We start from the raw sequence: 14,394 nt of genomic DNA, 5'->3' as shown, positions 1-14,394 counted from the left end.
CTACAATTGTTGTCAAGCTGAAATATTTCTTGTACCCATATGGTTCATTCTATAACAAAAATGTGGTATTTCCTTACAGATACCTGTTTTAAGGGGGTTTCACAAAAGGCCAGGAAAGGTATGATTAATATTAAATTATATCAAAGGCTTCTTTTGTCAATTATAAATTCTTTTATCATGTATTCTACATTAATGTTCATTTCATGTTTTAGATTGTCATACACGAACACGGTCAGTTTGGTGGAGAAGCATTTGAACTGTACCATGATGTAGAGGATGCTACCGTGATAAAGCTGTCTCCTGTCATCTCAGTCAGAGTCATTAGAGGATGGTAAGGGGCTTTAATTGTGCTACTCCGACTTCAACGTATACTTGTATAGATCAAGCAGTGATGAAAATGATATCCAACTTTATAATTCCACAAAATTATTTTGTATGTTGTTTTCTAATGAGGAGAGTATTATATGAAAAGTAGAAAAACTGGGTAATTTTTCATTTAGTTATCCTGAACTTCTTATCATAACAAAACCTAATGATTTGTATGCATGTGGGGTAATTCTTTTTTTCTCCAGTTGGCTCCTCTTTGAAAAACCATGCTTCCAGGGCCGGATCATTGCATTGGAGGAAGGTCCTACTGAACAGATAGTGAATATATGGGCTGACGAAGGCACTCAAACCACACTGGATGAGATGGGTCAGCCTGTTCCATCATCACCTATGGTCTTAGGATCTATTAAACTGGCAGTGAGGGTCAGTCACTCATCCATTGTTTTCTTATATTATTCTACTGTTCATTCGGATTCCTTGATTGTGTGATTATTGTGATATTAAAAAAACTGTCATTTCGTGGTTTGTAGGACTACACTGTTCCCCGCATTGACCTGTTTGCAGAGGTAAATGGGCTGGGAAGGATGACATCTTATTGTGATGACATAGCAGAAACTGGCTCATTTGGGATTTCAAATACCACTGGTTCCATTAAAGTCCATACTGGAGTGTAAGTTAAGCTCACACTGCGTATGATTACACACAAAATAGTATTCCATCATTACATTAATGTGATCGGTATCATATATCGAGTGTATATTTTTTATCAAGCCTTTATCTGAATGGCCTTTTCTGACTGGCGTATAGGATGTGCTGATATTATTCTGAGGATTAATTGAACATGTATACATTGCATCCAGAATGCATCTTATCTGTGGGATTTGTGGGACTTGTGGGACTTGCATCCCACATACATTCTCCAAAGGAAGCACACCTATTTTAAGAGAACATTAACCCATAAAGACCCAAACAGCCACCGGTGACCGAAAGCATCCACTGATCTAAGCTGTTAAATACCCGTCGGTCCACTAATCCTATCAATACAATAATTCAGGTAAAATGCAGTTTGTCATCTTTTCATGGTCATCAGATATGACCCATTTGGACGTTCAGAGGCTCTGTAGTTACTATGGAAACACCATCATCTTCTACAACATTGATTCACCATGCCGTTGAATCAATGGCAGTGGATGGAGACACTTGTTTTATGTTCAATTAATGATATGTTTAACTGAAAAAGTCACTTTTTTCATTTTTCTTTGTTTTTGATACAATAACCATCAACTTTAATCGGCGCTTTAATGAACATCTACATAATAGGAACATTAAATATTGGAAAATACCTGATTTTCACTGGAAAAATGTAAAATATGGAAAATTGTTTTATAATAAATGGTGTTAAATGACTTAAGAAATGTTGAATATAATGAAAAAAATCATTTGGGAACTGTCACAAAAGTAGCACTGGGTCTTCATGGGTTAAAGAGAACACCAGCAGTTTTTGGATATGTGCAAATGTCGAAAAAGGTATAAAACATTGGAGGCTGTTTCACATAGCCAAATGTCTGTCACCAGTGGAAAACTTAGACAGCTGTTATTAATAGTGATATGGATGGCTGCATGTAAATTGTGTTATTAATGAAATATTCATTTGATTAACCATGTGAGTAGCATACTAGGAATTTTGTCTTTTTTTGGAATAAGGGCAAAAGCATTAATATTTTATGTACATTAGCTTAGTCACTGGCTCAAACTGTCCCTGAGTGAGATATTCAATTATAGCAGTATCTCAAGGTTAGTCTAATCTTGAGTGAATTGACCATTTTTAGTTTGAAATGTGAGACTAATTTGAAAATGAGTCACATTTCTTATCATCCAGTTCCACTTTAGCTGGTAATCCTTTTAGTAAAAGATATTTTTTAAGATGCAAACTTTCTGAAGTCTGTACAGGAACATGTCTGTGTTCAGCATCTGTTTTGTGTCCATGAAGGAATGCAGGCTACAGGCTGCAGCTTGTGGTTGTCATAGTTCAACTGAAGAAGCTCTTAGATATGTTTTTTTAACTAGGTGATGGTAAAGGGAGTGGAAGTACTCACATCGGCCCCTTCATTAAGGCAATAGGAGAAGACAGGCTAGCTTCTTCAAAGTATTTCAGTGAAAGTAATCTCTAAATGGTTATTATGTGCTCCTACCATAATTTAGAGTTGTGAAAGCAATGACAGCTCTACCGCCCTTCTTTCCCTTCCTTCAGTTCTCACCCTCTCTCCCACGCTGTCTGTGTGTGTCTTTAGTTGGCTGGTGTACAGTGATCCTGGGTACGGTGGTTTTGTAGGAGTCCTGGAGGCGGGGGAGTATCCATGCCCCGAAACCTGGGGATTCCCTGGACCATTTGTTGGTTCTCTCAGACCCCTCCGTATGGTACAGTAGCATGAAATATGGATGTGTTTTTATATTTAACTGTCACTTTTTAATTGCTGGGGTTGATCAATGTGTTTGTTTATTACAGGGAGCCATACGGGTGGAGCATCCTAATGAAGTCAAGGTGTGTTGTGCATTACACCACATCTGTTGATAGGGGTCACGGACAGTTTTAACTGACAATACAAGTTTCACTTGATATATTTAATGTATGTCACCCTCACAGAATCTGGTTTAAGTGGATTATCAAAGAAAAAACAAGCATGGGTATCAGACATGTACCATACAAGTCAGGCAAAGACATATTTATCTGCTGTGAATCATCATGCTGATGGCTGGGCATTGTTCACATAGAGTTGAGGAACGTTGTAGCTTGTTAATGGATGCATTTTTCTGAGTGAGAAGAGAACACTGAAAAGGATAAAGAAGTGTGTGCAAGGTACCAGAGAGTGGTGGGTTTACTGGGTTTATGATCCTTATGCACTGAGGAAAGAGCCCGACTGCTCTTATTATTAGATTTTGAAATTTATCATTCTTCTTCCTGTTTTTATTCATTAGTATTAAAGTGAGTGTGTAGAATTAGAAACTGAACCGTATTTGAGCTGGGGGATTGCACTTCACACTCACATCTCATATTGTCCTTACCATCTCACCACTACGCTATAACACCGGAAAAAGCCTTAGACACCATCTGAAATGCCTCAGGTAGCACTTACTAATGTATTACTAATGATCTAAATCACTTTACATAAAACATAACCGTACCAAACCTAAAACATGCCAAGCCCGGTGAGAAGATGACTTTTCTGGACATATGGTAATATTAAGTACTGCGCCACCAGAGCCCAATGGGAAGCACATGATGGGAAAAAAAAGCCTTTGAAAACCATGAAACTTCTGTGAGTGCATTTAAAAATGCATTAGTGGTTATCTAAAATAATGAAGAAACATATACCAAAACCTTTCCAAAATGCAACTGGACACTGTTTGCCTGAACATTGCAAAAAACATACAGTTGAAAGACCCCAGGAATTATTAATACTGCTTCCTAACACTTAAGATATTATCACGAATATTTTAGAAACCATTAATGATACCTTTCCAAAACAGCTATTTTTGGAGCTCATAAATTCCCCAGGTTATCTCAACAATGACCTCTAAGTATATTTGACACATTTGAAATTATTGTATTCCAATTTTTGTCAAGTTGGCAGAATGAGGTCAGAAAAATTGATGTGTTATACAAGTGTATTCCCTGGAGTTCTGTGAAAATGAAGTTAAGTTTTGCGTGATTGCCAAACTGAATGTAAAGGTAACACATTCATGATGGCTGATGTTTCAAATCCACCTTATTATTTACACAAAATATGCTGCTACCTGTTTAAAAAACACATACAAATAATATTTCCAAGACTTTTTGCTTTTGTTGGTGTCTTGACATTTTTTAGCCTCAAGCCAGACTGATGGTGGATACTGAAGATACTGTATGTTATTATGCACTGTGATCCATGGAATGAATGGCATTTTACTTTAGGACAGGAAAGGGCAAAAAAGAAAAAAAAATCATATAACTGTGCATACACCCACAGGAGCCCACACTCACAAGGCCTGCAGCTCAGGCTCACTTTTAACTCTTTGCTGTCTGTCCGGTCCAGGCCTTAGTCTTCGAGAAGCCCTGCTTTGAAGGGGAATGCATGGAGGTGGACAGTGATGTATTCACCTTCAGTGACATGCAAGACGAAATGGATACATCTGACGGGAACAAAAAGAAACTGTTCTCAGTGGGATCTTTAAAGATACTCAGTGGTCTGTGAGTATCTGCCTTAAACCATCAGCCACTGGTTGATAAGCTTTGACCCTTAAAATCAAATGTTGTCATGAAGTACAAATGCAAATGTGTGTTCATATGTAATTTCTTATTTTATTCAGTTCTGATATTTCCACCTGCTCTTCCTTACAGTTGGGTGGGCTACCAGGAGGAAGACTTTGAGGGCCAGCAGTACATCCTGGAGGAGGGGGAGTACGCCCACTGCAGTGACTGGGGAGGAAGTGAGGATGGGCTCCTGTCACTTAGACCTATTTGCACAGTCAGTATTTCCTATTTTGTTTCTCTTAATTGAGCTTTAAGAGCACTGACTTTTACCCTCTCTTACTTACTCTTTCTTACTTTCACCTTCTGTAGGACTTCATGTCTCCTCATGTTAAACTGTTCAGTGAGCTGGAATTCAGTGAGCGGGGCCTCAACATGGACTTGCTGGGTCCCATTCCCAATATGGAGGACATCGGCCGCGGTGTCAAAACCCAGTCTATCAATGTCCTGAGTGGAGTGTAAGTTCTTATAATTTTTACTACACTGTTAAAGCTATACCTACCGATGTGGCATTTCTCACAGCACTTAGTAAAAGTTTGAACATGAACAACCCGCCTCCCTCCAAAGCCCCGCCCCCTTCCCTCTGCCTGAGCTCTGAGGCTCCTCCTCCTCTCTCCTCTCATCTGATGCGCGATGGAAATGGGGGAGGAAGCAGAGGTGGAGGTCCGGTCCGTTTTGGCGTGTCTGCGGACCCCTCCCTCAGTAATCAGATGCATCATCCACCTGCCGCGGGCCTGCGGCTCCTGTTCCATCAGTAGACCTGGTCTGTGCAGTACTGGGTCAGTGTCTTCACTGCAGTGCCCAGGGGATGGGCGCGCGCACTGTGAACGCGCGGCCTCCGCGAATTTTCCGTGGACATTTGAAGTTTCATAGTCCATACAATTATCATCCTACATCATCTTACATGTGTGACACCATGTACATGTACCTGTATGAGTCCCACCATCATAAAAGCTGAGCTTTATGCAGACCTGTTCAGTCCAGTACAGCTGACTTCCGGACTTTTATCTCCATCCTTCATTCATCAGACTCCCGTTTGTTCCCCTCAGTTGTTGTTTCTGTTAATAAATCCGTTTAATCCCTTCCACATGTGCATGTCAGTTCTATCCAAACACATCCTAGACAGTAGACTGTGGTCAGTGACAGGAGGAGCAGCGCGAGTGAAGTGTCAGATTCAGAGGGACACATATCTGATGTGAAATGGAGATAATGGATCGGATGCTGGACGGCCGTAATGGATGATTGACAGGAGGCTCAGCCAGGTTCGGCCAATTATTTTATTCGGACTGACTAAAATGATTGGTCAGACTTTTATTAGAAATATATGAGAATTAAACATTTTTGAGTTTCAATACCTGGTGGATTTCTTTTACATTTTAGTTTGACACACACTTATTAGGAGCATTTTAAGATGACAAAAGAAAAGTGTAAAAATGCCACATCATACGGTATAGCTTTAATGTTTCTAAGGTAACAGGGCAACAAGATCAACTCTGTTTGGGTGTGCGCTACACATGTCACTTTAGAGACATGACTAAGTGTTGCACACACCTTTACACAAACATGCACATTTGCTGTACTCGCCCCCAGAGGATACAAGTCCAACCAGGTTAATGTGACAGATCCATTTGGAGGAAAAAAACCTCCATAACTTTGGAGCAAGGATCATTAGAAGAGTGTTTCTTAAGTTGCTAAGTGAAGTTACATAATTTTTTATATGTTGCACAAATGGCCAATAAAATTCTTTTAACAGCTGCTTGTTTGAGGTGAGCTTATTACATCTAACCCGTAATCACACCTTTATGTAACATTTTGTTTGCTTTACATCCACCTTGTTTGTTGAATTGTTTTACGACCTTCAAGAAGCATTGACTTCTGTTTTTATAGTGATAACACACTGTTACAGTCAGAGAACAGACCTGATTTGTAAGATGTGGTTTTGTAAAATGTGGTGACACATTTTCGTCTTGTGCAGTTTCATAAAGATGGGATTTGTGTTTATGTGACAGATGGGTGGCATTTGAGAAGCCTGGATTCAGTGGAGAGCTTTACGTCCTAGAGAAAGGCCTGTATGCCAGCCCAGAGGACTGGGGAGCCCAAAACTTTAAGATTTCATCAATACAGCCTGTTTTCCATGTAAGAAATTATACTAAAAATCAAAACAGCATTTGACCACACTGGTGTTTATCATAGGTTTGTCATTTGTTTTGTGTAATACTAAGATTACATCCCCTCATCTCTCCTCCATGTCCGTTCTACAGGAAACACTGATGGGAACAACAAAATTTAAGGTATCTTCACGTCAGGGTTTTAAACTCATTTATATGGCATCCATTTCAGGTTCTGGTTGGTGTGCTAAGGTTGGTTTGTGTGTTGCAGGTGCAGCTGTTTTCTGAGCCAGACTTCCAGGGGCAGCTGTTGTCTCTGGAGGACAGCACAGCAGCTCTGGATAAAGACTTCCTCCCCAGATCCTGCAGAGTTCTGGCTGGCAGGTAGGCATCAAACACTGTCTGGAAAAGTTAAAGCTGTGTTCATTATAAACGGAAAAGTGAATTTGATGTAGACATTTGAATTGTATGTTTTCATTAATGTATAAACGAGGCTGTAGGGTCATCGTGAGGTGGCATCATGAGGTTATGGTCTTAAGATTATACGAATGCACAGTAAAACATTAACCCTTTTTTACAGGGAACTGCATTAAATAAGCATAACCATCCACAACAGTCAACGTTGCAACATCTCTTAACATTACTGACACCAAGTATTTCTAAAATAGAAACATGGCAGCTTTTCAGGTATTTGCATCCAAGAAAACACACCAAGTAATATTTTGTGTCAGTTTTTTCTCAAGTGTCCAGGCAGATTAGTTTTAGGCTAAAAAGTTTATGGTTTGGGATGAAATACAGTTTCACAATGTTAACTAGAAAAGCTTTGTGGCCTACTGTTATGATATTGGCAGGCCGATACAACACCCAGGTGTAAATAGCACAGTTTGTTATGGACACCCAAGCGTTAATAGCATCTGCCATAATTTATTCTCCTCCTCAGACCACACCACCTGTTGCTACCGCTAGTTATGTTTTCGTGCTTTCTGGGAATATCCAAGAAGCTATAGATCAGTCTGACAAGTCACATGATTAAATGTTTGTTAGGTGTTGGTGAATGTTTGCTGAGCTAGTTTCACAGTATGCACATTAACTTTTCTAATTAGAAAAATGTAAAAATAATCTTAAGCGAGTATAAAAATATTTGTTTGCAAATTTAGGAGTTTTTTCCCCTTGTTTTTTTCATTTTACCATTTCATAAAAATGTTGAAACACAGCATCAAAATGCAGATGAAATATGTTTATGGAAACACACCTAATGTTCAGTTCCAGATGCCAGAAGTGAATTGTGAATGAGCTCTTTTAGAAAGTCAGTGTGTGTAAAAGTTTGACCTCTGTGTGTTTATGTGTCAGCTGGGTGTTGTATGAGGGCGAGCAGTTCACTGACAACATGTATGTGCTGGAGGAGGGAGAATATCCCAACGCAGAGGCCATGGGCTTCCTCTGCGCAGACACCACCATCCGCTCCACACAAACCACTGGACACGTGAGTACAGTCTATGGATGTGTAATGGAACACAGTATTAAAAACAATGGCATGTGCTCAGTGAAACTTTGGTTTTGTTGTGTAGGAGTTGTCTCTTCCCTCCATCGTCTTGTTCAGTAAAATGGGCTGTAGAGGCCGCAGGGCGGTGCTGACGAACGGGGCTGTGAGTCTGACACAGTCAGGCATGGATGGATACATACGCTCCCTGGTGGTGGAGGGAGGAACGTACGTTGCTTTACTTACATTTCCACTTGTGGTTTTTTTTTAATATCTTTGAAAACAGTCTGTGTCATTAAAACACAAATAAGTAGCAGCATTGTTACTGGTGAGATATTTAAAAATTATGAACAGGTTTATTGCTTAGTAAGTTTTCACATGCAAGGAATTTACTTTGGACTGATTGATGGGAATAAACAAGGCAAAATGCCTTTTACTCAGCTACTTCCATGTTTAGGAAATTCATTTAAAGGTTTCAGATTCCTGCAACAGGTTTAATGGAGACACTTGAAATTCCCTTAAATTACACTAGTTTAGATTTAGAATTGAACATCTTCTCATTAGCAGCAGTAATTGAACATGCAGCAAACCCAGATAAGTCTGTTAATCTGAAAATAAAAACATAGAGCATTTAAATATTGAGATAATAATAGTAGTTTTAAATGTAGTTAGTCACATTCTGTACAAATGTGTGAAGCTTAACTAACAGACTATGACCTTTTCTGCAGGTGGGTGGTCTATGAAGGCAGTAACTATCGGGGTCGACAGCTGCTACTCCAGCCCGGTGAAGTGCACGACTGGTGCCAGTTCAGCAGCTGGCAGCGAATAGGATCTCTGCGTCCTTTAATCCAGGTTTGGACCAGATAGATATGGGCCAGTCAGATGCTGTTCTGTTGGATTTGATGTCATGACTCTGCCTAGTGTCTTTGTTCTCATGTTACATGATTTGACATTTTGTGAGATCATTCTTCCCATGAAGGCTGGAAGTACAATAACATATACAGCATTTGTGCAGAAGTTACAGGCCACCCTTATCTGTGTTGTTTTTACACAATTATAATGAGCATAATATCTATTTCTCAGTCTCTTCATTAAAATACAATAAGAAAAAGCAGAGGGGAATATCATGCACAGTGTTAAAAACTCACAAAAAGTTTAAACTACATGTCCTCTACAGGAAACAGTCAGAATTTAGTGTGATTTCTGTTCCCACAAAAGGTGTAAAACTAGAAGATTAGTACACTAAATTTAACATTATCTACACAGAACAGTTCAAGACATCTTAAGTATGTAGGAAGGTCATACTAAATACTTAAGTCAGTTTTTTTTCTGAAATTCTTCTATATTTCAGTTGTATCTTGTTACAGAGACTGAGAAATGTGTTTGTACATTGTAATAGATCATGAAACTTACTCTTGTCGAAACAGTAAACCTACCAGTGGCCTTATATGTAACTAGATTTGGTTTTGCATATTTGCCACCAACAGAAACAGCAGTACTTCTGTCTGCGCAACAAAGAGACAGGATGCATGATGTCTCTGACTGGAACATTGGACGACATAAAGCTGATGAGGGTCCAGGCTGTGGAGGAGACCGGAGGGGTGGAGCAGGTCTGGTTCTATCAGAAAGGACGGCTTAGCTGCAAGGTACTGCGTTAGTCTGCACACAGAAACACTGAAATACTGTTTATTTTAATTTATTTATCTATATAGAGGCAACAAGGTCCCAGTGTAATAAAAGATGGACAAGTGTAAAAGGTTTCACATAAAAATACAGAGACATCTCTTTTTGAGGTCACTGGAATGGAGGTCAGATTATCCACTGAAAAATGGCGCACTGTAGCATTTGCCTCTCTTCTGGCTCGTTGGTCGATCCTCCTCAGATGGAGGGATTCCACTCTGCCCACTCATACAGAAGGGCTGACAGATATCATGTCCTGCCTGAAGCTTGAAAAAGTCAGGTATTCACTTTGGCATTCAAATAGAAAGTTCCAGAAGGCGTGGGGGCTCTTTTTAAACATGTTTTCAAGCCTTGTGAACATTTGACATTATCCCAATTTACCAATCCACGCTCTGTGCATCATTGTTATGACAAGCTAATACCGATATTCGAAAGCTCGCTGGCAGTGACTAGGGATTATTTTTTTTATTTTTGTTAATTTTCTATTTTATTTTTCTTTAGTATTACTCTTGTCTTACTGTGCCAAGATGTTGACATGCATCTATTCATACAACTTGTCTGTAACAACTGAACACCTGTGCACTATACTCTGGAAAACAAATAAAAAAGATTTTAATTTAAAATACAGAGACATGTAATAATATAACAAAACAAAGGTCAAGACTTCATGATACAAAGGAGTAGTTTACTCCAAATTATCAGCTTCACATTTCATCTAAATCTCCATGAAATATAGTAATGCACCTCATATGTACTGCATTGGTTGCTGGAATAAAAACCATAACCAAGTTAAGTGTAATGAACTGTTTACTCTATTTACTCACACACCACTTTTTTCATTGCATGTGTCCCATTTTCTTCAGGGATGTGCAAGGATTTTTGTCCCTGCAGCAGCACCCATGGGCTCTAACTATTGAAGTTTTGCATTAAACATGGACATTAATCAGTTACGTACTTTCCTGCAGTAACCGTAGTGTGACAGATGGCTGCTGTAAAAACACGTCACGGTTTGTCACTGTTATTGTGTCTGAGTTGAACACATACGTGAAAACAAGGGTGTGACAAATACAACGAACACAGGAAATAACTATGTATTCCTACCAGTCACTGGGGAATATACCTCCACTAAAGAGGTTACAGTATGTGCTCTTATGTTTGTTGTCTATTAGTGGAACATGTGCTGTGACGAACATTCCCTTTTAATTGAGATGACTACCAGATAAAGATAAGACTTAAAGAAAATCACCCAGTCCTAACATGTCCACTGCTGTGTTTTTTTTTTGTGCGTGTGTGTGTAGCTGGTGGAGGACTGCTGCCTTCAGACGTCGGGCAGCATGGTGATGGCAGGCAGCAGACTGTGCGTGTCTCCTGAGAAGGACAAAGACAACCACATTTGGAACATTACTCCAGACGGTGTGGTCCACTATCACCTCCAGCCCAACCTGGTCTTGGAGGTCAAAGGTCAGATTCCGTTGTTACATGCGCATTTTTATCCTGGATTAAATTCAGATGGTTGAAATGACAAATATAAGAGAGAGACAGGAAATATTTTTATTAGGTGTCGCCACACCGTTACCATCTTACTAGGCATGAGTCAGAATCATATTTAATGCAGCAGTTATAAAATAAACCACACTGGAATTGAGTATTTTTGTAAATTAATCATCAGTTTTAAACATTTTATTTGTGTAATGTATGTTTGCATTTGTACATCAGGTTTCATTGAAGTTTTGTCTACACTTGTGATACTAGTCTCATCTTCCTATTGGTCAAGAATCGTAAATACTGTCCATAAAGCTTGTTTCTAAAGGTATCAATGTGTAGCCAATGTGACTTTGGTAGCAGCTCTCACTGTGCTTTGTAACTAAAACTTTCCATTTCTCTCAGTTGAAGTGCTCTCAGAGTTACTGTAGTTCAGTCCTGCTCCAATGGCTCCACCTCCTGGTGAAATCAGGAGCTGCAGTGTACTGTCCAGTTCTGTTTTAAGTGTCCATAAAGTAGTTGTTGCTTTAGTGTTATTACCCCACCCTCTGAGAAAGGGAGGCAAGGGGCATTGTTTTTGGTTTATTTCTTTGTTTCTTTGTTTGTTAACACTCTAGTAGCAAAACTACTGGTTGAATTCATACCAGATTGGGTTTATAGATTGCCAGTGACCCACAATAGATCTCATTACATTTTGGGAAATGTAGGTCAGAGTTTAACATTTTTATGAATTTTTTAAATCGATTTTTTTCCCATTTACTAATAAAGGGTGAAATTTCACGTCTGTAGCAGCAAAACTATTAATTGAATTCATACCAAATTGGGTTTATAGATTGCCAGTGACCCAAAATAGATGTGGTTACATTTTGGGAAAAGTCGATCAAAGTTCAAATTTAGACATGATGACATCAGCTGGATTAATGTCAAAATGAGCTACAATACGTGCGAGGGGCGGGGTTTGTTGTGCCTGGCACCAATGTTTTATGCTTTTGTTCCTCTAAAGTTGACTTGTTAAGTAATGCTCACATCAAAGTCTAAAAGCCTTTTTGTGATATTATTACTGTTCAGTCTGTTTGCTTTCTCCATATTCGTGTATGTATTTGTGTAGTGGAATACCAGTTTGGACAAATTTTAACCATGTATTTTGAACCCAGTTCACAGAGCTAATGGGTTTGCCCTGTAAGTCACTTTGGAAAAAAGTGTCTGCCAAATGCATAAATGTAAATGTATTTTGAATATCACTAACTTTATTTATTCTGCCTTGTTTTCCAGGTGGTCATCAATATGACAAGAACCAGATAATATTAAACACATTTGATGAAAGAAAACTGATCCAAAGATGGACCGTGGAGATCCTGTGATGACCCTGTAAGACTCCTAACTCTTACTGATGACTATGCATTAACTGGATCAACTAAACCATGACCCTCAAACATGCACTTACATAGGACAGTGTTTTCTGATAGAATGAACATGTAGCATAACGCTGTTCATCTCTTGATTTCTACTGCAGTAAACCAAAGACTCATTCGTGTTTTTTTTTCCACTGCATTCTGTGTGAACTCAGCCCTGTTTCAATGCTGCATTCATGTCTTTCCTTTATGGTACTTTTTCCTGCTACTTTGTGCTTCTCAGTCATGTGAATGTGTAACCGTATACTGATGGCATCAACATGAAGTCTAACTGTATGTGTCGACCATGTTCTTTTCTTTTTGTAACTACTGTGGATCAGAATGGATCTGTTGTAAAGTTTTGATACCTTTCTAGGTTTTTACACAAACTATATTTTAATACATTAGTTTGTACATAGGAACCAAATGTGTAACACTAGGCAGAACTGCAATAATTTCACTGCCCACTGCTGACTGTAAATATGTAAATATCAGAGAAAACTGTTACACATGAAATAAAATATGTGACCTATCAACTGTAATGTGTTTCTTGAGCTGTAAATTAACTGTTGAAGTGAACAGTTCATTATCAAGTTTCCACAGTGATAAGATATAAGTGATAATTTGGTAAAATATCTTGCTAATAATAATCAATTGCTCAAGTGGGGTTGCAGCTTCTCAACATGAGATCTGATGCTTTTTCTTGCTCATTACTGGTGAATAGATACTGATACAGATAGAAAATATGAGTGGAATTCCAAAACCAACACAGTACCTTAAACTTTAAACAGTACATTAACCCATAAAGACCCAAACATCCACCGCCGACCAAAAGCATCTACAGATCTGATGTCATCTTTTAATGGTCATCAGATATGACCCATTTGGATGCTCAGAGGCTCCGTAGTGAACATCATCTTCTACGACAGTGATTCACCAGTAACACCCATGGAGTTTGATAAAGGACAGTGATAGAGACGTTTGTTTTATATTCAGATAATGATATATTTTGTTTAAAAAGTCACTTTTTCTTCAGTTTTCTCAGTTTCTGATATAACCCTCAACTTTAATCCAAGGTTTTATGAACATCTACATGATCAGTAAATTAAATCTTAGAAAAACCTAAATCTCTTAAAAGTTAAATAGAAGAATTCATTTGGGAGCTGCCACAAACGTAGCACTGGGTCTTTATGGGTTAAAACTATTTCTTTGGGATTGGGGTTGTTAGTTGAATTTCTTGGGCTCCTCTCTGATATCTATCTAATAGGTAATAATTTGTGGTATAATCTAATAAATAGATATTTAAACATTTTAACCTATAAAGACCCAAACATCCACTGCCGTCCAAAGTCTTCTACTGATCTAAACTGTTTAATACCTGTTGATCCACTAATTATATCAATACATGTAAATAATTGTTGTAAAATACAGTTTGTCATCTTTTCACGGTCATCAGATATGTCCCATTTGGATGTTCAGAAGCTCCATAGTGAACGTGGAAACACTGTCATCTTCTACAACATTAATTCACCAGTAAAACCCATGGACTTGGATCAATGACAGTGAATGGAGACACTTGTTTTTTGTTCAGTTAATGACAGATTTTGTTGAAAAAGTCAGTTTTTTCTTAAGTCTCCT

General features: G+C 38.6%; 1 protein-coding gene across 2 annotated transcripts in view; it reads left to right on the top strand.

Moving 5' to 3' along the window:
* The window catches only part of crybg1a (crystallin beta-gamma domain containing 1a), a 51,416-nt gene extending 38,124 nt beyond the window's left edge, over positions 1–13,292 (top strand). The window contains exons 6-23 of one of the 2 annotated variants that reach the window (XM_030126626.1): positions 80–118; positions 213–331; positions 573–750; positions 858–997; positions 2,619–2,745; positions 2,834–2,869; positions 4,401–4,555; positions 4,706–4,832; positions 4,928–5,073; positions 6,625–6,751; positions 6,877–6,906; positions 6,995–7,107; positions 8,074–8,206; positions 8,292–8,431; positions 8,932–9,055; positions 9,691–9,849; positions 11,182–11,344; positions 12,638–13,292. In XM_030126626.1, coding sequence (XP_029982486.1) covers positions 80–118; positions 213–331; positions 573–750; positions 858–997; positions 2,619–2,745; positions 2,834–2,869; positions 4,401–4,555; positions 4,706–4,832; positions 4,928–5,073; positions 6,625–6,751; positions 6,877–6,906; positions 6,995–7,107; positions 8,074–8,206; positions 8,292–8,431; positions 8,932–9,055; positions 9,691–9,849; positions 11,182–11,344; positions 12,638–12,726 — 2,145 coding nt within the window. In that variant the 3' untranslated portion in view covers positions 12,727–13,292. The remainder of the gene's footprint in view (positions 1–79; positions 119–212; positions 332–572; positions 751–857; positions 998–2,618; positions 2,746–2,833; positions 2,870–4,400; positions 4,556–4,705; positions 4,833–4,927; positions 5,074–6,624; positions 6,752–6,876; positions 6,907–6,994; positions 7,108–8,073; positions 8,207–8,291; positions 8,432–8,931; positions 9,056–9,690; positions 9,850–11,181; positions 11,345–12,637) is intronic. The other variant, XM_030126627.1, reaches the window with a different exon arrangement.
* Positions 13,293–14,394: the final 1,102 nt, after the last annotated feature.

This window comes from Sphaeramia orbicularis, chromosome 22, assembly GCF_902148855.1.
Source record: "Sphaeramia orbicularis chromosome 22, fSphaOr1.1, whole genome shotgun sequence".
Classification (NCBI taxonomy): domain Eukaryota; kingdom Metazoa; phylum Chordata; class Actinopteri; order Kurtiformes; family Apogonidae; genus Sphaeramia; species Sphaeramia orbicularis.
Note: the sequence above shows the minus strand (reverse complement) of the source record. Positions and strands in the feature narration are given on the sequence as shown.